Source organism: Dermacentor andersoni, chromosome 6 (assembly GCF_023375885.2).
Source record: "Dermacentor andersoni chromosome 6, qqDerAnde1_hic_scaffold, whole genome shotgun sequence".
Classification (NCBI taxonomy): domain Eukaryota; kingdom Metazoa; phylum Arthropoda; class Arachnida; order Ixodida; family Ixodidae; genus Dermacentor; species Dermacentor andersoni.
In genome coordinates this window covers 149,547,631-149,575,122 of record NC_092819.1, presented here as the reverse complement: position 1 = coordinate 149,575,122, position 27,492 = coordinate 149,547,631, and the positions used below count along the sequence as shown (strand labels likewise).

The 27,492-nt window shown below is 44.6% G+C and overlaps 1 protein-coding gene across 1 annotated transcript in view; it reads left to right on the top strand.

The window, feature by feature from the left end:
• Nucleotides 1–27,492, top strand: part of LOC126523662 (hepatocyte growth factor receptor-like) — a 66,418-nt gene that overhangs the window by 23,694 nt on the left and 15,232 nt on the right. Inside the window, exons 6-12 of the mRNA XM_050172259.2 lie at nucleotides 6,217–6,408; nucleotides 6,996–7,110; nucleotides 9,545–9,814; nucleotides 12,315–12,470; nucleotides 15,792–16,044; nucleotides 20,992–21,141; nucleotides 22,031–22,117. Of these exons, the coding sequence (XP_050028216.2) occupies nucleotides 6,217–6,408; nucleotides 6,996–7,110; nucleotides 9,545–9,814; nucleotides 12,315–12,470; nucleotides 15,792–16,044; nucleotides 20,992–21,141; nucleotides 22,031–22,117 (1,223 nt within the window). The remainder of the gene's footprint in view (nucleotides 1–6,216; nucleotides 6,409–6,995; nucleotides 7,111–9,544; nucleotides 9,815–12,314; nucleotides 12,471–15,791; nucleotides 16,045–20,991; nucleotides 21,142–22,030; nucleotides 22,118–27,492) is intronic.

Here is a 27,492-nt window from a genome sequence, read left to right as displayed (position 1 = left end):
AGGTCTGAGTTGAAGTGACGGGTTTAGTCTGTGCAGTGTTGTGCGCCTTGTATACAGTACGGTATTCCACTCTGCTAAGGAGATCGTGCGTGCTAAAATGCGAAGTTGTCTCGCGGCGTCGGTCCTTGAGAGAGGAATGAGGACGCAGCGGTCTTCTTGGTTTGATGTCCGAGCTGCCTTATCGGCATCATCATTTTCTATGATACCGCAATGACCTGGTATCCACTGGAAAGAGGTATGGCCTTTTTCTCTTAAGTGATGGACAAGTTCCACGATTTCGCACGTGAGCTGATCGTGAGCTGCATGTCGGAGAAACGACTGCACACATTGCAAGACCAGCCTTGAATCGCTGAAGTCTGCCCATTTTCTAAGACTTTCAGCATTTATCACATGAAGCGCGTCGCGGAGAGTTGCGAGCTCTGCAGCTGTAGACGTAGTGACATGGGAAGTCTTGAACCGCTGGGTTATTCTCATTGTTGGTGTAACTACAGCGCCACCGCAACTGGTTGATAAAGTTGATCCATCAGTGTAGAGGTGTGCAGTCGCTGTATTTCTCGTTCAAGCGAAGTAAAGTTAGTTGCTTGAGCACTGATGATGGCAAGTCCGACTTTTTCTGAAGTCCTGGGAGTGTAAGGATTACTTGAGTACGGCGCATACACCATGGAGGAATTGAAGGCCTTGCCGTAGGTGTGTAACCTGACCTGAGAGAGGCATGGTGCGCGAAGACAGTCGCACTGAATGTCGTGTGGGGCCTATCTACTGGCAGACTTAGGAGGTGTCTTATGTGCACACGCATTGTTTCAATGGTAATGTGCGTTCTAATAGTGGAATCTTGAGCGACTGCAATAACTTCAGTCGTTGACGCACTCCGCGGTAGACAAAGGCACATCTTGAGGGCTTGGGCTTGGATGCTTTGGATTATATTCAGGTTAGTTCTGCAGGTGTTCGACATGACCGGTAGGCTGTACCGCAAGAATCCGATAAAGAGGACCCTGTACAGCTGCAGCATGGATTGTATTGGCACTCCCCAGGACTTTCCGACAAGGAACTTGAACATATGCCAAATTCCTGTCAGGTGTTTTCTCACATAATTCACATGAGGGATCCAGGAGAGATTTTTCTCAATGACCACCCCCAAAAACCTGTGACTCGTGCTGTACGAGATCAGTTGTCTGTCGACGGATATCACGTATGGAGACATTAATTTCCTGCTAAACGCCACCACTGCACACTTTTCGTATGATATGTGAAGTCCTTGTTCTCGAAGGTAGGATGATGTTAAAGTGGCTGCCTTCTGAAGCCGCGCTCGAAGCTGCAGTGGCGTCACATCCGACGTCCAAATCCAAATGTCGTCGGTATAGATGGAGAGCCTAACAGTGCATGGCAGGATGTCGGCAAGGCCAATGAGTACTCCGCCCTGAAGCACCCGACGGTTACTGTAATGCGGGGAGGTCGGGCCATCCTCGGTAAGTATGAAAAAGGATCTCTTATGTAGATAGCTACTTATCCAAAAATAGACTTTGCCGCTAAATCCTACTGCCTCTAAGGCGTTGAAAATCGCTTCGTGCGTTACGTTATCGTACGCTCCTTTAACATCCAGAAACAGGGCAGCAGATAATCTTTTACAGGACTTCTGGTGCTCGACGTACGTCACCATGTCGATAACGTTGTCTATGGAAGAACGGCCACGCCTGAAACCGGCCACTCCATCTGGATATACCTGGTAATGTTCGAGGTACCATTGTAGCCGTGCTAGAACCATCCTCTCCATTAGTTTTCCGATGCAGCTGGCAAGCGCAGTTGGTCGGTGTGATGTAATGTCTACAGGTGACTTGCCAGGCTTGAACAGTGGAATTAGGCGACTGGTCTTCCATTCCTGGGGAACCGTACCTGTCTGCAGTAGCTGTTGAACAAGAGCAGGAGCGCTTTCCGAGCCTCTTCGCCAAGATTACATTGGGCATGGTAGGTTATACCGTCGGGTCCTGGTGAAGATGAACGCTTGCACAAGGCCAGCGCAGCTTCGAGTTCCTCCACGGAGAAAGGACGGTCCATGCGGAGGTCGCGTGAAACCGGTGAGTGGTGGAGCGTCGATGTTCCAGCGGAACTAGTTTCGCCAGCAATCCTCTTGCAGAAATCTTCCGCGGCGTCATTCTCGCTGCGTTGTTGGTGAAGGGCCAAAGACTTAAAAGGGTGGCGCTGCTGAGGGGTTCCACGGAGACCACGAACAGTTCTTCATATGTGAGACAAAGGTTTTCGTGGATCCAAAGACTCGCAGAATGACTTCGATCATTTCGATGCGAGTTTGTCCTTGCGACACTGAATTTTCTTTTGAGTTCTTCTGGCCGACCTCAAGTCATGTACAAACCTCGTGCGCCTGTATCTTCGCTCTATACGGCGACGAATTGCACGAAGCTTCTCTAGCTCAATGTCGTAATCGGTGCGTGTATACGTTCTCGGAAGCGAATGATTGGCAGTCTCCAGGGCACTCTTTATGATGTCCTCTAGGCTGGAGGAGAAGTCATTGCGACATCCGTCTTCGACAATTGATTTGAACATCGGCCAGCCGATACATTGTGTGGCGCCGGCTAACTTGGAGTCCGTCAACCCTTCAATCCTAAGATATGTGGGTAGGTGGTCACTTCCCCGCGTTTCAATATCCGGAAACCACCTGACATTTTTAGTGAAGGAGCGTGAAACAAAGCTGAGGTCCAGGCAGGTACAGTAGGCAGTTCCACGCAGAAAGGTGGGGCTTCCATCATTTAACAAGCACAGTTCTTGTTCGGAGGCAAATGACACTAATCTTCTGCCTCTCGAGTTTATCTTAGAACTTCCCCAGAGAGGGTGGTGGGCATTAAGATCTCCAGTAATCACCAAAGGCTGCGGAGTCACAGTCGTGATTCGCCGTAACCGCTCGCAGTCCAGCCGACTTGAGGGCGATATGTAGGCCCCAACTAACGTGAAAGTGAGCTTGCCTTTTTTCACTGTCAGACATACGTACTGGTTTTCTTGGTCAGGTGACATTGGATGATGGACATACGTAAATTCACTTCGTATGAATACGATGATCTTGCTGCATTCTCCATGGGTGGCGGACTGAAAACATTCATACCCGGCCAGTCTGATGTTATCTGATAGGGGATCACAGATGACGATGACTGGGAACTTATTTGTGAACACAAACTGCCGGGAAAGTCCGTCATACGTGACTTAAGTCCTCTGGCGTTCCACTGAAATATCGACGCGTTCCGGACTTCGTCACGAAACGACGGCTTCTGGAAATCCGCGATTTTAACGCAGAGCTGCAAGTACTGGACTCAAAGTGTCCAGCACCTGTAGCGCGCTTTGCACAGACGAAGATTTTATGTTGATAAGTATAACGCGAATGGCATTCATGAGCGACCGCAGAATGTTGATGACCTGGAGATCATCAGCCAGCGTAGCTTCAAAAGTATCCGAAGCCGTCGAAGTCGGTGCGGTTTGAGGTAACTTAACAGGGATTTGTGCCCTCGGTAGCTCAGGCCATTCTTCAGGACGGGCGAGCCTCTCCGCTTCGTTTGCTTTCCTTGTATCTGTCTTGGCGGCGCTGTGCGGTGATGCGGCAGTCCTTCTGACGGTAGCTGGCGTGTTCCTATCTGCAGTTGCGGAATTTCGTGAACGTTTTCGGCGTCGACGCCGACGTCGCCGAACAGCGGCAGCAGTCTCTCAGTGTAATGAATTGTCCCGCGCCATTCCTTTTAGGACCGCGAATTCCTTCCGCACCTGCGGGAAATCCTTTCATGAGGCCTTGTGAGGACCACTGCAGTTAGGGCACTTTAGAACTTGTATGCTGCAGGCGTCTTCTGAATGCAATTAAGAGCACCGCGGGCAAATGACGTGGTTCACGCAGACACCCTTTACGTGGCCAATTTTGCAACACTTGAAGCACTAGAGGGGCTTCGGTACGAATGATCACACCGGATGGCGGACATGTCCTACTATGACGTTGGAAGGAAGGCTGTTTCCTTCATACAAAATATTCACACAACGTGTGTTTCCCAGTCTTGAAATCCTTGTAATGAAAGTTCCTTCTGTCGTTGGCTTTATCAGTATTGGCAAGTCTTCATTAGGGATGGAAACGTCGACGTCATAAATGACTCCCGCAATACCATCGCAGCCTGTAGGGATGATTTATCACACCTTTACATTGTCGATCTGAGTTATATTACGTAAGTCTTGAAGGGCGCTGCGATGTAAGACATCAACTGCCAGGACATTTTTCCACGAGTTTATTCGCACGCCTTTAATCTCATTTGGTGCGATTCTCTCGAGTAATGAAGAGAGGACCTGCCTGTTGAGGAGCCGCAAATTGGTCGCCGGGTCCACGGGCATAAAGAGCACAGTGTGCGGCCAGCGCAGCGGTGCACTCTTCACGGTAGAAGCACTTGGCGACGAAGATGCCTGCAGTAGTCTTCTTTTCGCTGATCTACTCATCACAACCTGGAAGTCATCGTCCGACGAGCCGTAGCTGTCCGAACATATCTCAGTGGCCTCGTTGTCTTGATCGCTTGACGCACTTCCACGTTTCCTGGGCGCTAGCCGACTTGACGGCTGCACATCAGGAAAGTCCTCGGAGATCTCTTCATCCATTGCCGCAAGCGGGCAGCGGCAGCTCCAATAAATGCAGGGAAACAAAGTGAAAAACGGAGACATAAGTACAAGCGTTCTATCAAAGAATCACTTCAGATCACACCAAGAACAGCATGGGGCAAATTGCGTGTACTTATTAATTGAATTAAATAAATGATAAATTAATGGAAATGAACGTCGACGAAAAAACAACTGGCCGCAGGTGGGACACGAACCCATGTCTTCGCATTACGCGTCCGATGCTCTTACCAATAGAGCAACTGCGGCGCCGTTTTCCCATCGACTTTTTCGGGTATTTCTGTTTTACTACTAGAACTAATACTGGGAGTATTACCCAGCGCCACACCTCACGGCCTTGACGGCGGATGTGGAACAACCTTTTTTTCGTCACAGGCGTCACGTGTACATGATCGTTATGGGTTAATAAACCCACACATGGCTCCTGAAGGCATCGATGCTGTCGGATTCGAGGCCTCGCTATGTACTGAACAAGAAAAAAAGATAAAATCGGGCCGTCGGTTTCCTTTCTTCTCTTTCACTAGCTATATCAAGAATCATGAACGCTGCATACTATTGCCTGTGTCGAGTAAGCTTGATGCCTGTCAACCAGATCAACGTGAGCGCACAAAGTCAAGCATTCAGATCTAAATCCAATCTGACACGGGCTCAGTAATGTGTTGAGTTAAAAACTTCATTACACATACAGTTTCGTAATATTAAACGTTAGTGAAATGGACCCTATCTTGTCCGTTTGCGATCCCCACTCCATGTTCTTTAAGCAGGGGGATATACCAAGCCTCCAATCTGGGGAATTCATCGGTTCTTAGCGGAATAGTTGACGATATTGAGGAGGTCCTGTGGAAGAAGGCTAACTGATATTTTTTGACATGCTGGCTTTTATACCATCTGGACCTGGAGCCGAAGCAGTTGGCCGTCGCCCAACGTGCACAAGCATGTCTTTCCCGACATTCCTCCTCAATTGCCACTTAATTCTGATTTACGATGATATCTGCACGCGGGACGCGGTGGTCGTCGTTTCCTGTTTTCAACACATGCTATGTACCAACCGGTTCAAGCAGTTTGAATGCCTTCTAGATATAACGCCACCGTGAGGCGGAGATCTGTCATCATCATCATCATCATCATCATCAGCCTGATTACGCCCACTGCAGGGCAAAGGCCTCTCCCATACTTCTCCAACTACCCCGGTCATGTACTAATTGTGGCCATGTTGACCCTCCAAACTTCCTAATCTCATCTGCCCACCTAACTTTCTGTCGCCCCCTGCTACGCTTCCCTTCCCTCGGAATCCAGTCCGTAACCCTTAATGACCATCGGTTATCTTCCCTCCTCATTACATGTCCTGCCCATGCCCATTTCTTTTTCTTGATTTCAACTAAGATGTCATTAACGCGCGTTTGTTCCCTCACCCAATCTGTAGACCAGACAGAGATCTGTAGACCAGACAAAATTATCGCTGCGGACCTGCTTCCGAAAATTTTCGCCACCGATACCTCTCCATGTAAACGATTCTGTTTACTGTTTTCTACTTGCTCTATGAAACATATTACTTGGGCCGGGATTTTCCAGGATCAATGAGACGTCTCTGGAGTGCCTTTCAAGTCCCGTGAATAGCAGCTTTGAGGGCCAAAGTCTGCAAGTCAGAGTCACCATAGATAATGCCGAAGTGCTTTTTACCTCAAGAAATAACCTGGGCTCCACATTCACCTACAAGCCGAACCCAGTGATCGACAGCATCGTACCAGTCGAAGCGTCTGTCAGGTAGGCCGATCATCGGCAGCAACAAACGTTCAATAGCTAAACGTGTGCATTTACAGTTCCAGTGCTAAGAAGGTGACAAACGTTGGAAGCCAAAGCTGGACACTGGCAGAGATTCTTTTTCGCGACATAATAGCACTTCACATATGTAAATTGTAATTTATTCTGTAATCCGAAGGACATTTCAAGAGAGAAAACTTCCCCATTTACTGAACCTGTCTGTAAATTTTTATCAGTCGGAGGTCTTTGTTTGGTGTTTTTTAGCACTTTGATGCGCCTACATAGATGGCCATTTTTTCCATGATTAATATCGAGAATCAGGACAGATCGTGCATTTTACAGAGTACGGGGTAGCAATATTGGTAATAAACTAAGTGGAAGGCTGAAAGATTGCAAACTTGATTGAATGATGGAAATGTTGACAGAATTCGTGAATCGTGCTCCAGATATTAAGAATACTTTCGTAGATACAAATACTTGCATAAAGGTTTTCAGAAAATGAAGCAATAATATCGTCGGATTTCAAATTGGAGTTTCGCTGTAAATACTTTACGCAGTTTTATATTGCATAATATTGTAAATACTTTCAGCGAAGACCCAAGAATTAATGTGACGGGCACCAACTTGGACAGTGTCGCTAAGCCCATGATGGTCACTCAGGTGTCATCTGCGGGAAATTCCTACGTACCCCAAGGGATAGAAAAGGTAAGAAATGATCGTGGCAGTAAGCGCGGTGCCTGATAGAAACTACAGCAGCTATCATGCGGTCTTGTATCTGCCAATTCATTATATGCACATTTCTCGCCGTGAAATGGAATAAAATTCGTCTGTATTCGAAACAGACATTACCCTCGGAAAGCATTGAAATTCCAGCAGAGCACGCGTCGTAATCTTCGACAAAAGAAGCTTTTTTGTGACCACTAACCACCATCGCGTCGATTATGCAGTGGGAAATCTATAACTGCTAAGATTTTCCCCCAAAATACACAGGCCTTGGCCCTTAAATACTGTAGAAGGAAAAACAAGGATAGCTCTCACGAATTTCGAAAGCATTAATAAGCACGGACACAGCATTGGTAATTTTTGGTGTCTCAGAAAGAATGTGTGTGTATGAAAGACGTGTTTATATATTATTATTTTCTGGTCCCAATTGATGAGAGAATTTCACATTGAAGGACAATACGCGTTTAGAGCACAAAAAATCAGCAAGTTACGTAGAGTTCAACATCGTGGTCATTAGCAGCCGTACTCCGTGCGGCAGTAATAAGTAAGAAAGCCAGTGAACATGAGGATATTAGTCCACTATCTGTTTCCACGCACAGTGCAAACGAGCTTTATAAACATGTTCCAAATAGGTTAAAGCTATTTCTCTAGCACGACGTTAGACAATCCGGCGGTGTGCAATAGCTTGCTAATACTCAAATGAAAGAAAGCGAAATTTATATGACATAGCTAATTATCCTGGTGACATATCTCGCTTCCAGTGCAAGTGGGACACTAGACATGAGATAGACGCACACAGAAAAAGCCTTAACTGGGCGGCCTGTGCTCGCATACTTAATGTAAGGCTTTTTAATGCAAATCGATCTCGCATTCTCCCGCAGCGCAGTAGCCCTTGCTGCTAAATCGTCATCGGCACACTCAAGTCAAACACGCTGTTTCTCGAATGACCCAAATGGGTGGGTCCATCTGGTAGCGCTTTGATGAACGCGAAACAGTGGTGAACAGTCAGCGCACCTGCAAAATGGTTCACGTCACATTGACACCCACAGCGCGTGGGACCTGTATTTTTTTTTCTTTGTTCAAAACTGCAAGGGTCTTTCTGCGGCGATGGTGAAAGCCATCCGCGAAGACCTGCGTACAGTGGTGTTTTTAAGTGTCAATCAAGGAATTATCAGCGATGCAGCTTGCGCCGGAGGTTTGCTTTGAAGAGTGATTATCAATAATTACAATATAAAAGTTCGCTCGAATAGACAACTACTTGGCGCGGCTTATCTTAGCCGCTAACCAAGCAATTTTCGTTTCTCAGGCCACGTTTCAGTGGCTCGACGTTGTAGGGCAGCTATGAGCAGAAATCGACAAACATTCTGAGGGTTTTGTGTGTTGCCGTTTAGACTAAAACGAATTTTGTGTCTTTTCCGATGAGTGCATTCGCGCTGTACCATTACTTTTTATTACTTGAAAGGGAGAAACGTGCGTTTCTGTGCAAAGCTCGAATATAGTGAAGCGTTTGCTAAGACTTTGCGAAGCGTTCGCACAGCCCCTATGACCTTCCCAAGGGTGTCATACAACTCCCTAACACAGCTTCGCTGTCTGTGATGTGTGAGTTTATATCTGCGAAGGATTTTCACAGGTACGTAGAAATTACTCGTTCAAGTCCGGACAGGAAGTGTGTCGACTCATCTTCCTTTATTGCCTGTTGTCAACAATAAGATTTCCTATCCTTGAAAGTGTCATGCGTGTTCACCCATCCTCCTTACACACGTTCGCGGCTCTCCACAATATGCGAAAATCACTCACGGCCTAATTTAACGGCTACGCCGATATCCATGAAGGCAACGTTCACATTCACACAAAGGCCCGCAAACGCTGCAACTACGCAGCTTTAGGCAGTGCCCGAACGAGTTATAACCACTTAATGAGCTAAACCAAATCGAGTGTTATTAAAGCAACTTCTCGAAGCAAAATCTCGGGAAATATAATACATATGTGTCCATTTTATTCCTTTACGTGGCAGTTATTTGTTTAAAGTTAAGAAACTCATACATTACGCTAGCCGGAAATGCACTCCAGTTTTCTCAGCCCTTTTAAGATAAATCGGAAGAAAACTACTGACATTTAAAATAAAGCATCAGGTGTTTCTTCAAAATTTGCCAGCCAGGATGGATTTATATGACTAACCAATCGTTATTTTCCTAGAAGTCTTGAACTAGTTTTTCGTTTGTGTCGTCTTTTCAAAGATTTCTGAGTAAGCAAGCCAGAGAACGCTAGCTCAGGGCGACCTCTCTTCTTTTCAGTCAATATTTTTTTTTCTCTGCGCTGCTTTTCTGGCTGGCTTCGTGGAAACACCTTGTATATTTTCACACTGCCTGCGGATACTTCTATATCTAACACAAAGAGCGTCCATCTTGACTTGCAGGCCTGTGTGGTTGCTGACGGTGGCCAGGAGATGACGTGCAGCGGTCCGTTGTTGACCGAGTTCTCAGGGCTCAGCTCAGCAGATTTGCAAGCGCACGACAAGCCCATCATAGCTCATATCACATTCAAGATGGATGGACTGCTGCTGCCACGGCCAATAAATGGCAAGCCCGCACATTTCACATTTACCTATCGTCTGGAACTGTGCGTCTTCCGCTTCCCCGATGAAGGAATCGCAGTTGACTTTTGGCACCCTGAGGTGGAAATAAAGGTTAGTGAACAAGTCACACCATTTGAAGTACTTTGCATTTTCTCTGCGACAGTGCCTTATTCCTACAGAATGATTTAGTGAATAACAGAATAACAGAAGTTCCAAAAGCGACATTCTTACACTTTCGTCTTCTACATAACATTGAGAAAAAATATTCTTTGTTATTTGAAATCAATGATAACTTTTCATACTTACAGAAATGAGTAGTTAAGCTAAAATTTGTTATCTTAAATTCGGTAAGGTTTGTCAGTAATTCCTCCCTGAATAGCATACCTAAAGTAACCAAGCTAAAGTGTCTAGTACGCTGATATTAAGAAACGCTAAGCTTCAAACAGAAATGCCTCACCAAGAATTTATCGGAAACCATGAAATTAATAACTTTCATTCATGTCAACTGTAGTGAGTGAAGACACAAATACTTCGCTATGTCTCACTAAACAAATTACATTTGTGTAAAGCTTGATTACTTTGAAAGCAGATGTTCGTATTTTCCCCGAATTATAGCGATTATAGTTTATAAGGCATGAAGCTATGCCTATGTTAAAGCCATGTATAAGAGCATAAAATCATATGGCTGACATTTGAAGATGTAGGCTAAGAAATCTGCATGGATATGATAGAATTTTTTGTGGCAAATCATGGTAATTGATGACGTCAAAGAGGAAACGGAATCAGAAATATATTTCTTGGCCTCCCAACAGAAAATGGCATGCAAATAATGATACAGAATTAGTTCCGAGAGCACTAAATATTAGGGGACCTCCTGTCAAAGCTAGGTAATAGGCAGTATAATAGGTAAAACAGCATTAAAATGGCTGTGAAGTTAATCATTCTATAAAGAAATCAAGAAATACGGCAGAAATACGGCAAAACTATACGCACTGAATAATATTTAAAAATTATATAAGAAACCTAATATTTCATTAAATAGAAAAACAATTCTTTTTATATGTAACAAGTTATGAGCAGTGTGACAAAATTGTAGAGAGGCCCAAATTAATAAAACGGAAAACTATGGTTTATGTCGACCATAATTCGTCTGTACTACATGTGCTAAAGCTTTCCCATTTGACGCAAGCCTAGTAGTGTTAGTGTTACGAAGAACAGTGTAAAATGCATTTGATAGTGCTAGAAGATGCACCGACGTGAATAGGAAAGTTCAGCCGGCGAGATATAAACAGCGAGAAAAATGAAAAATATATCACATTGGTAGAGCAACGAAGAGGCAATGAACTGAACGTTAGTATTTTAATCGCTGGGCCTTGGGGATACTGTATAGGAAATAGGTTAGATAGGTGAGCGTTGCCCCATGTGGTGATGGAACAGTTAGTGTGGCTGTGGATAAAGGTGTAGTAGAGTGTAAATAAAGTCCCAGTATTAAAATAGCGACATGCGTGAGTGATGAGTAATTAAAATGTCGAATTGAAATAAGTACTTAGTTCAGCATTTTTGATACACTCTGCTATTATTGAACTAAGAGTGGTTCATCACCAATTCCGTAAAAAACAATTAGTGTACTTATTGCAATTAGCTCGGGTTAGATCAAGCATATACCATTTATATCAGCCTTAAATACTACGTTTTGCGTTCTAATAAATTGTTGAAAAATACGTTAGAACTTGCGCACAATTTAGAAATTGACCAAGGTTAACGAGTAAATACGACCTATAATAGATTTTTTAGCATTCAGAGCTAATGTTGCTTTGTCCATAGGTGTATCCAAACAGATTTGCAATTATCAACCGCAATATGAAGCTTCGATTTACGTTTGTAAAATATGGCAGGGGAAATTAAGATGGCTGCGCCGCCGTAATTGCTTGAGGAGCGAGAAGAGTATACTCTGACACGTACACTGGAAGGTAGAACAAATTTTTATTGTCTGGTGAAAGCCATGTTGAGTATATGCATGCTAAAGAGAAGGATTTATATTAGGAAAGTAGTGATAGTGGGCGTATCATATTTCTTTTGAATGTTCTGTGGGGCATTAACATGTATTGCTGATGTGCAGGAATTGCTTTAAAAACGTTTTGTTTGTCAAGAGAAAAACCAAAGAAGATGATGTGGTGAGCTTGATTTATGTATCTACCATTGAAGATACCTCAGTCTACAGAAAGGCTATAACGTTGGTCGCGGAACGAATGACGAATGCGATGAACTTACTCATGATTTGATTAGTTTGCATTGATCTGCCTGCCTAGAGATAGAGCCACTGCCTTTCCTTTTTCAATGAAAGGCCTCCGCGAGCATCCTTTTATTGTGAGGCGTTAGGTGCAATTAATTTTCAGACAGTGCATTCTGGCAAGGGCCAGGAAGACCATGGTCATTTGTGTTGGGCTTGGCCTTACGCGCCTTGTTCAGAAATTGCGTTCTTGCGCGGAACCAGAAGTGCGCGCAGGATTTGTCATGTGTGAAACTTAATTAGGCTGGCAATGAAGAAGATTCTGATTGATCTATTTCACCCCACTCATGTGCCTTGCATTTTTCTGTGTATCTTTTTCAGGGAAAGCTGCTCGACGTTCTTATTAACAGCACACTGCTTTCCGTTCGTGTTGACGGTGTGGATGATGCGTGCAATGTCACGAATATAATTTCCGAACTAATTGTTTGTACGCTGAACAGCACTGCTTGGGATGATGATTCACCTCATCATCTTGACGTGAGTACATAGTCACAGACGGAATACATCGGTGTTTTCATTATAAAAACGAAGGCGATAATCTAAGAGTGACTGTAAGTTTACAACAAAAAAATTTCAGGCGCCACAATGTGAAAATCTTGATCCATTTCTCGTTCGCATCCCGAACAATTACGAGCAAGAACGATAGTCCCGGGGAAAACAAGGGTGCAGCCAAACATTCTACAATGTTTCCACAATTGAAGCACGACGAACTTAACAACTAATACTTGTGTTCTCTTCATCTCGAGCCTTGAATACACGTACACTTGCGAGAGTGCGCAGAAGCCGGTCAGCTCGGTCGCGCCTCGCGATGAATGGCCGGTGATCACGTACAAAGAGCGAGCGCCAGCACACGCTATGGGCTCCTTGCCAGACGTCACTTTGTATTGAACTTAATCTACGGAAGCCCTAAAGAATGGGGGAGGGGTGTGTTCAGGTACTGGTGAGGCCTCTGGCCACTGGCCAGCGAGACCAGGGTGGGCGAGAAGCTCAGACCGCCTTTTGCTTGGTCTCTTCGGCGACGTGGCTCCAGGCGCGTGGTAACGCCAGCCAGTGCGGACACCCATTTTTGACTGGTGAATATGTCCACGCCCACCCGTGCCCGACGCACGGGATCCTTGGAACGCCGCCCGCAGACGCGCGGAGGCCTGTAGGAGTGATCTTCCACGCCCATGGCAAGCGTAGGTGTAAGTTTAGATTTTACGTTAGCTCTAGCACTGCTCCGACCTTCACACACTTTGACACGAAATAATGACTGCCTCTAGACAGCAACTACTATGCACGTAACAAATAATTGCACGTGCTAAGTGTCACAACCCACCCTATGTGGTACCCTCGACGACTTGCAGCTTCATTATCCTAATATTGTGCACTATGGGCCCAGCTTGACAGAAGGAAAAATAATGTACCATTGTCCTGTCTCCATGTGCGTTGACGCTTCGTAGCGTAAGCATTTAAGCCATTAATATTACTCTTGAAGCCATTGCAAGGCTCTCATATAAGACGTTGCATTTTTTGCTTCGTTCTATCTTTTAAAGAACCATGCGACCACAGCATGAAAATTAATTTTCAGGAGAGATGTTGCAGGCTTTCTATTGCGGGTTATCTGAGCCAATGTGTGACTACCGCAAGTTATAGGTTCGTCATACGGGTGAAATGCCAGTCAGAAAAAGAGTAAAATGGTGTAGCGCAACGAAGTCTTGCGTGCACGTGCAAATTGTCAAACTTGAACGCGACAAACAGATCTGACATTAACACAGTATTTCATTTGCCGGTGTAACATTACAAAGTATGCGACCTTCTAAAGAGGAAGCGGGAAATGCTCAAGAAGGATGTAGGCAATTGTGCCGTTAAGGAAACGCAAATACTGGTCCAATGCAAAGTGACAGTTGTCTACCAGCTATGCCGATATTTTGAGGCAAACAATAAAAAGTTCAGAATACTAACTGCTTCAATGAAATGCTAAGGTAGTCCAAGTAGCCGTTGTGTAGCTCGCCGTACTCACGTTGAGTGGGTCTTTGGCGAAAGTATGGATGTATCCCCTTTTCCGGACACGTATTGTCGCCGGCCATTGTAGTGAACTCAACTGAGAAGTCACTGAAGCGTTTCGTAGTTTTGGCTGTCAAGATAATTGTCTAAGCTATCTCTTGTATGTTGTATTAAGACGTCGAAAAATGAGTTATCTTGGCAATCTGCGCTAATATCAATATTAAAGACACGTCAAAACGGATACGTATTGTCCTTTACTTTTTGCTTTGAGTATTTGGTCTTGCTTGCCTTTTTTGACCGAAAAAATGGCACGAGTGAAATGTTTTAACTTTGCCTAAGTCAGCGCTGCGCCTTGTGGTTTGCACATTCTGTCTTGCTCGATTGCGCTGTTTTAATGACATCACAACACCAACTCACCCAACTGCGAATATTACCCAGGATTTTTATAAAGTTCTAAAACAGTTCTTCAGGGCAGTTAGCGAAATTTTTAAAAGCGTATTTCAGTTTGTCGAAAAGTGGCTCCTAAAACGTCCGAAATGTTTCGCAATTGCCGTTTGAAGGCCCATCGCAAAGACAACCAGAAACATATAGACATAATAAATTTGCTTGTGAGCCCAGGCACGTGTTCAAGACATGCCAGGACAGCTTCTGCGATGGCATTCCATAAGGCTTAATGGGGTTACTGGTTATACCGCGGTACGTACACTTATTTGTATATTGTCAGGACCCTGCTTAGTTCACCGATTGGTCTCGCGGGGTGATATACGCCACTGCATGTACCATCGGCCGAATCCTTAGGGCAAGACGCATGGTGGTGGAGTGAGCAAAGTATGATGTCCAGGATTCTTTAGTGAAACCAACAGTGGCAGCCGCGAAAAGCAAGAATCAAATCCCATTTCACCCAAAACGCAAGGTACTGTTAGCTATAGCGATTGTATTAAATTATAACGTGAAGCCTACCTCATCCTTCTATGAGCAGTTTAATTTACAATGAGCATTAGTCAAGCCTCCGGACCTTATTTCAATAAGCGGTTTCACCCACATCAACGAAACAAACGTGGAGTTACGTGCCCGAAGACAGAGGTAAAGATGGAAAGTGACCACTCGCCAGCACAATGCTGGTGTGGCGAGGAGCGCTGGCAGCGGGTAGCGCTCGTACTTGTCCCACCTCGGACGTTTCATGGTGCCGCTGGCCGCCATTTAAGCTGTGCCGCGTCTTTAAAGCTTCCAACACCAAGCGACCTGCAATGCTAGCCGCGCAGCAGGACATCGCGCATCAAGTCAACAGCCTCCAAAGCTTGCCCGTGCACGTTGAGCCTTTGCCTTGGCTCCCATTGGCACCCGTGGTCGTTCACGCGACCTCTAAACGCAGCGCGCGGCCCTCGTGCGCCCAGCCGCGCAAGCAAAGCAGGCTCAATTGCTTGGCCTCCTGCACTAGGCGCTCGGCAAGACGGCGCGCATGAAAGCACTAGGATTCCAAGATCACGGCACTACGATTCGTTGCACCTACGGCAGAAGTAACCAACAACTGGCGCGCGGCACTTCGCCGCGCATCATGTTTTCTCGGGTCGCCCTCGCGTGCTTGCCGTCGCTCCCTCAGCAGATCATGTGACCTCCAACACACGGCGCGCAGACCGACCGCTCTCTGTAGGCAGTACCGCGCATGAACCTCGTGCTGAACGCAGCATGGCGGAACCAGCAGTAAATGGCGAAAACGCGCCTCGAGTCTCCGTGTAATTGCTTGCGACAAAAAAAAAGAGAGAAAAAGAAAAGCAAGTTGTACTGGTTGCTAATTTTCCTTCACAATTACAGGTTGTGTACGCGGATCGCGTCTACCCGGTGGGTAGTATCAGGCTGGTGAAGGTGATAAAGGAGAAGCCGCTGCCCTGGTCGTCCCTCGGTACCATTGTCGGCATTACTGTAGCGCTCCTACTTGCTTTCGTCGTCGGTGTTGGAGTCCTCCTCTACTGTCGGTTCCGTGTTTGTAAGGCCCAGCCTCCCGTTTACTTCGTCGACTTTGACAACCGCCTGATCGAGAACCGTGCATCGGCCGGTGGAGACTGCCGTAAGTGCACGCGTTTGTACCGAACACAGAGATTTCGAAGCTCTGATGCCCCGGCGCCTCTTACGTTTAGGCTGCCCCACCTTGGAAACATCCGCGGTTTGCAATGCTTTACTAGAGTTTAATTCAGCGTACTCGCAATGTGCATGTTCATTGTGCTGTTCTATTTGGGAAAATTAGTCTTATTTTAGGATTTTATTTTAGATGGGGAAGTAAAAAAAAAGTTGACTTCGTTAACGGCGTAGCGGTCGCGTTTTGAGGCGCAGTTTAAGTAAACAACAGATTCAGACATATTTAGAAAGTTCCTGCTGCGAAAGGATATGAAATTAAGCAATACGTTTATAACTTTTAAGAAATTTGTGCTGGGCAAAGGAAACAGTTGATCAGAAACATCGGATAGCATTCACATGCTGTGGTTCGATAATGCAGCTGGAAACTTTGTACCAAAAAGAAAGCGTTGCACAACCATAGAGGTTGCTGAGTATTGCCGAGTAGAACGTCAGGCTGTTTTTATTCATGCTATAGGCTTGCCTTAAGCGGGCGTGTTTTATCACAGTAGTTCAGTCCTGAAGGATCCTTTGCGAAGTTAGTTGAATAGACAGCGACTATTAACAGCATAAATTGTTCGAGTTGTCGCAATCAGTACATGTTATCGCATGTTTTATTACGAAGCGTACGTTGCTTCATAAATCGCAGTTTAGGGTAGGTAGCTCTGTTCTATTCGTGACTGGCTTCGGACCTCGTCCATAAAATTTCTTAAAATTTTACACGCTGTCAAAAATAATGTCATGAGAAGCATATTTAGGTACCTCGCTACGTACCATTTTTTTTGTCTCCGTAAAAATAATATCTTAGCATACGTCGTATATCAATCAATCAATCAATCAATCAATCTATCTATCTATCTATCTATCTATCTATCTATCTATCTATCTATCTATCTATCTATCTATCTATCTATCTATCTATCTATCTATCTATCTATCTATCTATCTATCTATCTATCTATAAATCTATCAATCAATCAATCAATTAAGTGCTCAATCAATCAATCGATCAATCGATCAAATTTATTCGTCTCAAGAAGAAGAAGGAGGCAATGGCAAAAATCTGCATAAACTGCAGCTTGACTAAGCCCGGCCCCCTAAGGTATGGCAGTGAGCAGCACTGGCACACGGACAAGCACACGGAAAATTATTTGTTGCTTTATTTGAAAACTAATTTCCGTGTGCTTTCCTTTGCTGGCTTCATATCATTGAGGCTAATTCGCCGTGGTTGTGTAGTGTCTTTGGCGTTGCGCTGCTAAACTCGAGGGCGCGGGATCGCATACCGGCTGCGGCGGCCGCATTTCGATGGTGGCGAAATGGAAGAACCCGCCCGTGTACTCCGCACTGGGTGCAGGTTAACACACACCAGGTTAAAGTCCCCCGCTACACCGCGCCTCATAATCATATTGGGGCTTTCGCATTTGAAACCCCGAAGTTTAAAGACATCTGTATTCTTGTGACTACATATATGTGAACAAACAAGAGAAATGCTAAAAGCCAGAGAGAACATGCATTTAATTCATTTATTTCAGAATACTACACATTCTGCTTACATCGCAGCGTGGCTCGTTACGTAATGACAATTTATATGTCAGCGAATATATTTAGTACTTACAGTTGATATTTTTCCTGCACACAATGAAGCTCATATGTCGTTGATTTTTTTCTGTCTAGGATGTTGGTGGCCGTGTAAATAGGCCTTCAACCTCATTCAAGGAAATTACATGTCATTTTTTGATCACGCCCCCATTTCGTTCATGGTTAAAAATAGAGTAAATAGAAAACAGAAAAGTAATGTCAACAGAGAGCATTTCAGAGTGCAGGGTCGGTCTTACAAAAAAGTCGGCGTTTCTCCCGAGAGGTGAGGCATCGATTGCGATATCAAATTAGCACACAGCTATACGGAGTAGGGACAGTAGCTTTATTGGCTGTATAAACTCCCTTACTAACAAAATTAACAACTACGATGTCACGCGGGCACAGGTAAACACGAACACAACTCATTAGATGTACCTGGAAATTCTTTGTCGGAAGGCTTGAGCAGCAGGGGCCAGCGAATTGACCTTCGTGCTGCTTCACGCTTCGTCGCGAGCTAACCGTTGAAAGCGCAACACATATGAAGCTACCAGCGCTCGGCGCATTTCCTCCACATCGCAGATCGCTTTCAAGATAGGGTGCACGTGCGGCCGCGCCGTACGCAGCAGCCGCCGCAGTAGAACCCCCGTCCCTCCCCTCCTCGTGGTGTCTCACGCGCGACGGAAGACGGCGCGCTTCCTCCCCGCTTTCCTAACTTTAGCGCGCGAGATTAAGCCGCGATCGTCGGGTGACCCTAGCAAGTTTCACTTGCACATACAGCATACGGCTCGTGGAGACGATGTTATCGTACTTGGACATTATAAGGAACATCGTGGCGGCGACGACGGCAGAAATGTGCCTGGAGTGTCCATATAATTGCTGTCGCGATAAAAATAATAAATAAGAAAGACCTTACGCTTACACTGTTCGTACAAACAAGTACCCTCCACGCGTGGTGTTAGTCATATTATTAGCGAAGGCGGTACGCCAAAGGCAACAAAGAAAAAAAGAACACCTGTGTGCCGTGCATTGACTTTACGTTAAGGTTCCCCAGGTGGTCAAATTTAACCAGGAGTCCCTCACTACGGCGTGCCTCAAAATGAGATCGTGGCTTTGGCACACCAAACCCCTTTATTCGTCTTATAGCATAGCTCTAAAATGAATAAATAATAATAATTATAAGAAGAACAAGGATAATAATTTTAGAGCGTCGGCGTTCTCGGCGCAACGCAGTGAACGGGCCCAGCGAAGGATGAAAGAGCGAACGCGGAGCGCAACGGGGGATGAAAGACAGCGATAGAGAAGAGAGCGCGAGGAGGAAAGCGGAGGAGAGTGTGGCGAAAGTGTGAGAAGAGAAGCCTAGTGCCACGCAAGACTGGCTCTGCGGCGACGACCGTTATGAGATGGCGTTTACCTCTAATGTGACTGGTTTATCTAGTTTATCGTTGAGGTCACTTTCGTATAGAGATGGTCATGCTTTTAAACAAAAATAGTGGCTGACATTGTAAGTACAGTTGTAAATGACGATGTATTATCAATTTACAAAAAAAAAAACGCGGCACATTAGGTTTACGAGCTGCTCAACAGAACAAGAGGAAGCAATAACATATGAGAACGAGGTATTTTTTCCTCCACGAACCACATAACTCATTTCATGCTTTTCTCAACGATGAGCACACAGCAACTTCGCCCTACTATGGGATCTTGATACACTCATAAATAATATTCACGTATACATAGTGGGATGAAATAGTGGCAGTAAATTATCTTTGTCTTTACTTTTCGTGAGAAGTCTGCATGCCTTTTGATTTCAGATCAGTGGAAACTTCGGTAAGGATGACCATGCGCAAGTGCTGCGAACATGAAGTGAATGCGAAAAAAAATATGTAGAAGTTATTCTTTTTATGAACGGTGCGGTATTGATGGCACGAAGGACTAATTATTAATAAAAGTAGCTTAGTAGGGAAGTGCACTCGCGCGGTATAGTTCAGAGCAACTACATTGAAAAGGTGTGTTTTTGTTGCACCCGTTATTGCTCACGCGGTCACTCACAGCGAAATACTCTGTATCTTTATAATCACCTGTAATCATGAGCTACTCTGTGGTAGAACATAATAAATCCTCTGTAATCATATGTGCGGGCAGCTGAAAGCACGATGACGCAGCATGCTGCAACACGTTGCCTGCACTTTTGAGAACAGCCTGAAGAGCTAGAAAAGCATACCATTAGGCTGAAATAACGCGCGTGTAATCCAGTACGTTGCCCACCATTATACAACCAGCAGAAAGTGGTGCACTGCCGTTGAGTAAGAAAGGCGGGAGATGTAGTGAGCATTCGTGGCGGATGGTGTTCCGAGTGGCCAGTCTTGCACTCGAACATTCGCCCAGTGCAAAAGTCGGATGACTTGGAAGTTTGGCAACGCCGGCCCGCACGTGCATTTTTGAAACTGCGTAATTTATCACCCGCCATTCACTGTGATCGAAACTGGTATAATAGATGATCCGGGAACGTGTTGGGACAAGACAGCGACGGCCTTAATCCAGCAGACTTACCCGCTGCTGCATTGCACTGCTAAGCTTGAGGTCGTGGGTTCGACTCCGGCCGCGGTGTTCGCATTTGTGAAGGCGGCGAAATGCAAAACCACCGGTTCACTTAGCTGTAATGTAGTGACTTGGGTTTGTTGGTATGACAAGGACGAAAGAGCTGCATGCGAAAAAGTTGTATATATGTGTGGGTCCTTCGCTCGAAATAAAGATTGTTGGAAGTTAACGCCTGTGTGTGTCACGTCTTCGTTTCGTCCTTGTCTGTTCACGCGCTATAAGCCTCACGAGGTTTACTTAGATTTAGGGGCACTTTATACGAACACGGTTGTCGAAATTAATCCCGTATACCGCACTACGGCTCGCCCTGATGATCTGGTTGTATTTTTGGCAAGTACAACCTTAGAAATAAGGTATTTAAGAAGCATTGTGCTCAGCGCTGGCGTCTGGCAACGTAGCCTGTTTGCCTTCGTAATGTGCTGAATCGATGAACTCCGTTCGAGTAACGGGCGGTCGGTCTCAGTAGATAGGTGTCCGCCGTCGTACGCCTTAGCAACGGTCAGTGGCTTGCCCCGTCTATACGCCCTCAGCGCAGCGCTTTAGACTAATATAGAGAATGAGCCAGAGCTTCCTTTTGATGTTCGCTGGATCCGTAATAAAAATCAAATATAGAAAACTGCCGAGTGGCCATACATAGACGACGCGCCCCGTTTTCGTTTTTGCCTAATGACTTATTGTTCGTCAAAGTGTTAAATAACGAGCGATTGCTTGTATTGTTCTCGTTCAGAAAGATACCAGGAGCCGAAGGGAGGCGTCACAAAGCAGACCACGGAACCCGGCGCCTTTCAACTCGACGAAGAAACAAAAGCCATTCTAGAGGCTGACAAGCTACTCTTCAAGAGAGAGCTCGTCGTTCTGGGTCCGGTAGTAGGACAAGGTATGAGATGTAGCCAATTTTACACACGTCTCATTTTCTTAAATGATACGGGTGCCGTCCGCGACTCCATTAGTTGGGACGAACATTATTTTATCGCCGAGCAGCATTACACTGTGAACGAAGGACCTGCCAAAAGTAGCAGGTGCGAAAAGTTACTAAAAAAACAATTTCGACTTGTGCTCGAACCTAACGTCGCAAAAGAATGAAACGCCATAACACGAGCCCCTGTCAATCAGTACATATTAAATGCAGCTAGGCACGCGTGAATTGAGAGATGGTACATGACACCTAGTAGCACGCGCACTGTTCTCAATTCACCTTCAGCGCTCTGGATCCAAACCTGGATCCTCCACAATGGTGCACTAAAATGTTCGATTCACATTCCGTGCACACTTTTTAATATTAGAACGCAGTTTAATTTTAAAACTCACTGAATTACTCTAATCTTCACTTCTCTCGTCTGCGTATCCACTTCTGTGAGACTGGGGTGACACAAGCTCATAACTTTCCTCCGTTTTTCATTTCAGCTCATGGCAACAATGATGTTGCGCAAGGCAACGGTTGCATTGGTACAAATTGTTTTAGAATTGTTTAGAATTTAGAATTGAGGCGAATATGTCGCGTGTTTAAGATGTCATGCTTTCGAACATCACCCGGGAATTTAATTTGCCAAGCAAATATGCTGCATTATCTTGCCAAATTAGGTGTTTCTAATGTAACTCCAAGTTGTACTTTGTTTTATCTCGGCGTGATCACTGTAGGGCTGTTATTTACCATTTTTATGAGTCACTTCTGAATATGTCATGCAAAATTTAGTTTCTGTCACTCTGTGGCTGCTTAACCTTGTTTTAACGCAGATTTTTGCATTTGTCGTTTCAATTACTGCAAGGACACTTCGGTTGCGTGTACCGAGGCACACTGGAACTGCAAGGCAAGGACGAAGTGATCAGAGTTGCAGTGAAGACGCTACACAACAGTGAGTATAGTATCAGTTTCATTAGTATCCGTAACACGCGTAGATTTTGATCTCTTCATCACCGAATAAAGTTGCACGAAACAAGATGCACAGTTGTGCCCTGTAGCGGCAGTACTGGCGTGCCTGAACAACTGAGTATACGAGGCTGCGTGGACGCTCGACGTTATTAAATAAATGAGCAAAACGCGAACGGATGCACACGATCAGCCTTGGAAAAGAAAAGCATTTCCGATGCAAACACGTTCTATGACGTAAAACAATGTATGGCCTCGTACTTGCCTTGAACCGTTTTAGTTCGTATTTTCTTATGGTCGTACGATATAGCTATTGTTGGCTGATTCGCCTTTTTTTCTTATGCTGAAAGTTTTCTCGTGCGGTATAAATTGGTATTTTAGCTTAAGAGGTCTGTTCCCGGAACACTATGCATCAGGAGGACATGAGATTGGAGAAGCCGAAGCCTGGAGTAAAAAGCCTGATGACTTCGTGGGATCGAAGTTTATAATGCTAGCACAGTGGCAGCTCCGAATACATTCTTTTTTTTCTTTTTTGCATAAACACTACTAGAGGATTTCAGTGTTGGGACGGGATGCAGAAGCCGAGAAATTTGTGCTCCTAGAAGGTTCGTGATCATCGTACATTTTGTATAGGACACGCTGAGTAGGGAATGTAGTAAACACTGGCAAATTATTTTGCATGGGACGCGCGTGAATAAAAAAAAAGCAGAGTGTTGCTGCAGTATAATGATCACGACGAACACATAAAAGAGGGCGTGTGCTTTAACACTGCTGAAGTAATTTAATACGGGGCACTTCGGTCTTCCTATCTCTCTCTCTCTCTCTTTTCAAACTATATATGTCCAAGTACTTTCTACGTCAGTATTTACGTGCTGCTGGAAAAATTTATTGCACAGTTGTAATTACGCATAGGCTGTAAAGTACAAATCATTCTTTGTTATTCAGCTCAGCTACACGTATCGTCTTAATATCCCCGGCATATGTAGCGTTATAAAAATTCGTAGTGTCAGGTTGCGCTGCGCTAGAGCCTTGAAAATTAGCATAATTGATGACAACGGACATGTGCACAATTCCATAATGCCCTTTCCGCCTTAAGAAGTAGTCTACTGAGTATAAATTGTGGCAGTGAATTTCACAAATTGGTGGCCGGACGCCGAGGCCAGGGTAAAGAGTACTGCTAATAATCGTGGCCCCTACTCACAATCCTTTCTTACACAAATGTCATTCGCGTTAGGTAGTCGTCCCGACGATTGTATTTTTATCACACGGACAACTGTACTAAAGTCTTCTTCACATGCTGTGGCTGTAGCTAAAAAGAAAAAAAATTGTGCAGTCGCACACGTCACAATGCCATTTTCAGAGCGCTTATTTCACGCGAGTGCGATGTCAACGACGCGGCTGTTCCGACGCCCATTGTTGCTTGATGCCAGGTTTTGGGGACACACAATCGCATAATTTTTCACACGTAATGAAAGAAGCATGTGCTTTGTGATATTATTGATCTGTCTTTATTACAACCAAATAATACCCGTGTTTTGTAATTTACAAAGGTTTTGAAGTTGAAATTGTTTTGGAGTGCGCAGAGACATGGCGAACGTTCGCAGCGGTTCGCAGTAGTTCGCAGCTGGTCGTTCAGCGCTGTGTGTTGTCTCATGTGCCTTCCATGTCCGTGTCGTTCTGCTCGTGCTGCAACAAATAACAAGATGACTGATCAATAAGGCCACATATCTACCATCATCGTATATGCAATATTCGCAATTCGGTCGCTGCGAAGTCTCCCTATAAGCGCAGAGAGAACCTCGCTGGCGGTGCTCAGCGTCAGCTTCTGAAGAAATAATATAGGCTTCACGCGTAAGCGGTTCCTGCTCCTAGCCATATTCTTGCACCAAACTTAGTGGCAAGCACGAAACCTAAAGCTCAAACCTGACCCTGAAGGAAGCCGCAAATGATCAGTGTGTGATTACTGAACGTGCAATGAAATTTGTGTTGTGAACTTCAACCTTAGCGCTAGCCTGGTTCGTCCATCTTCTCGCGTGTGCTGTAATTGTGTATAGAAGTCTTCTCTCAGTATTTCGAAAGACGTGAAAGTCGACACGACAATTTTTAGGAGTTGCAGTCACTTGCGTACGGAGCATCATAGCATTGTAACAACCATGGGCGTCGCCAACTTTATCGTCCTGTGTCTCGTGCTATTATACGGTGAATCTGCATCAAGAAGCTTAAATCAATATAATGCAGTGCGTAGCCCGGCGGCGTAGCACCACGGCAAATATCAAATACGTCGTTGGGAGTACAGTTCTTTGCTTAATAAGACAACAGAGCGCTAAAAGTTTGTAATCGTAGCGGCAAAGGTAAAGCAGGAAGCTATCGTAACTACCGGCCAATCTCGCTGACCTGCTTCAGCACATTGTCTTAAAGTGGGGCTGAACACCCCAGATTACCAAAAACCTATTCAACAGGAGCAGATGTTAGAATTACTTCACTGGAAATTAAAGCAAGTTTCAAATATCTTAAGCTAGTCATGCACTTAAGTTGTATTATAGATCAATGCTAGAGCGTGATAATAGGAGCAGTTTCAAACTAAAATAACTGACCAAAATAAGGAAGTGCAAGGAAAGCCTCGAGGTACTATCTAATATGGTAATCCCGAATGAATTGCAATAAGCAAAATTTCATACCTGATTGAATTACATGCGTTAACCCAATGCCCAAAACAACGGAAACTGATTCATTTTCTTGCTATAGAAAAGCTGCTTGAATCTCAATAGCATACTACATATTGTCCCGAGGAAATGTGGTAGGCGTTGACAATATCTCTGTGAGCTTTCTTCATGAACAACAATGGAATAAAACTGCTTCTCTTTGCAAGTTTCAGAATCCAAACATTGTGAAATTTCTTAGAAGGCCACATTAGATATGTAAGTAATAGACAATAAAAAGTGGGCCTAAGTACAAGTACAGACTGAACACACTTAAGTGATTGAGAGTCCGGCTGCCGACTGCGTCAGCATGAGTAGCTGCTAGCTCTAGGTAGCTGCTGAGTTACACGTATGTTTAAACCGTAGCCCATAGACCCGGCAAGCGGCATGGCCATGCGTGGTCTTATTGCAATGTGGGCCTCGGCTTTTTTTTTTACTTTTTTGCAAAAGGTGGCGGCCAACTCAGCCGAAGTGCGATTACGTCTGTAATCTGTATATAATAATGTATATAATGTAATCTGTAATGTAATCTGTATATATACTTAGCTTTCGTGCACACCTTCTTATGCGCATGTGTTTGTATCATGTTCTAATTGCTGCACTTGTAGTGATATAAGCGTTTTATTTTATATGTTGCACCACGGTCTTTTGTTCAGCTGGTGTCTAAATGTACAAAATGTGGCCGTCCTGTAATGGCCAAGATAGCCAGCACTATTGTCGAAAAATATGATGCAGATCCAAAGCACTTGTTAGAATCGACATGAGGCGAAGCTTTCACGCAACAGTAAGGTAATTTCTAAAAAAAACTAACAACGATGTGTACAATTGTCCTTATTTTCATCAGACGCAACACAGACTAATTCCTATGCAATGTTTGCTCATGCACGGTACAGGTCATAAAGTTAATGTTGTGTAATGCATACATAGGCCGGTGAACACACTCAAGAGTCAGCTCCCTAATACTTGGACTGACACGTGAGGCTGAGTTTGTGCGAGCCTGGCTGAAGATAATTTTGGTGAATATGAGTCGGAGCGTGCTGGGCTGAGTAGAACTTCGCCTGAGCTTTAGTTCATGTGAGCTCGGACGGGTAGAATTTTGGGGAGCAGGCACCTACATGCTCCTAAATTCCATCATGAAATAAATCATTAAACAGCTGCATTTTACAATCTGAGAAAGAGAAGATTGAGATACACCAATGTCATGCTGTCTTTGTATATCTTGGACTTTGCATGATACTTTAATTTTAAAGGTAGTAAGAATCTTATATGATTAAATCAGTTTTAGCAGTAATATGTCTAACAGCAAACTCAAGCGACTTTGCTTTAACGTTTTTGCACATTGCTTATGTCTCGTGATACCTCTGTACACTTGATTAGCTGTGGATATACAAGAGCCGTACGCACTTGAAAGGACGGTATCATTCGAAGGAAGGGATGCAACTTACGGACTTGACTTCGCGCTTTTGATTTACTTTTGCTTAAAGTGTTATAAAAACAAGGTGTTTGCTTGCTTTCCACATTGTTGCTTGTGTTTTACAAGAGGCAGAGAGAAGCAAGGAAAGGCAGGGATGTTTACGGCGAAGTAGTTTCTTAGAATGCTGTTTGATGTTACGACCAGCATAAAAAAAAATAAAGAATTCAAGGCACTGATGTAAGAGCAGTAAGCAAAAACGTTTACATTGGGCGTTATTAAAGGTGTCGTAAGAATACTAAGTGTGTAACATATTAAAGTTTTATTGGTTTCTGTGCAGGAAGAAAATGATACGTCAGAAAAATGAGTTAGCACTGTTAAGTGATGGTTATCGTGCAGTAGCGCTCCGAAAACTACTTGATGGTGCTTTTTGTTTCTAGTCAAAGCGTTTAATTCGTTACTCTCTAAAATTCGATACGATATATATCTTGCAGGTTCACTTTGCGAACTTGATTAGAAATGTAGCGTCTCGCTGCGGAAGTAACGGGACCTTGTAATGAGACGCTCAATTCACCGGGAAACATTCGCATGAAAGCCGACACGAACAGACTGCAAACTAAATCGTCGCACGTACAGAGCGACAAGTACGATGTTGAGACGACAGATGCTATGCTGTCATGTCATATCTCATAGACACATCATTTGACCGCAGTTGCATACGCTTTAAATGATCGGTACGTAAAAGCGTACTGCGCCAGAACTGACGTTTTCGTTTATCGCAAGTAGCATCTCCCCAAGAAAACAGAAAATTGGGATGGCATCCGAAAGTCATACGTCTTCTCGTTAGGAACATCTCGTAGCATTAAGAACTCGCAGCGCATGTAAATAACCGAAAGACATGCAATAGTACGCGCTGTCGACAATCGAAGCCAACGTGAAACTATAACGTCGCTGGATTACCCACATAGCTTGTCAAAAACACAAAGAAATCTGTCACGTAACCGAATCTGAACTACGAGTTTTATCTGACTTATTCTCGTGTCGCTGCTGATGGTGCGTAGAACTTACGCAATCCACGGCTCCACTCAATTAGTTCCAGTTGTCCGTATATGTTTAACGACAGACATTTCCAAACAACCTCCATAATCAAATCAAAGCGCGAAACAGCTCCCAGCACAATTTCAACGGATATTCTTCCGTCCATTCTTTCGTTCTTTTTTTTTTTTGTGAGGTCGGAAAATCATACTGGTC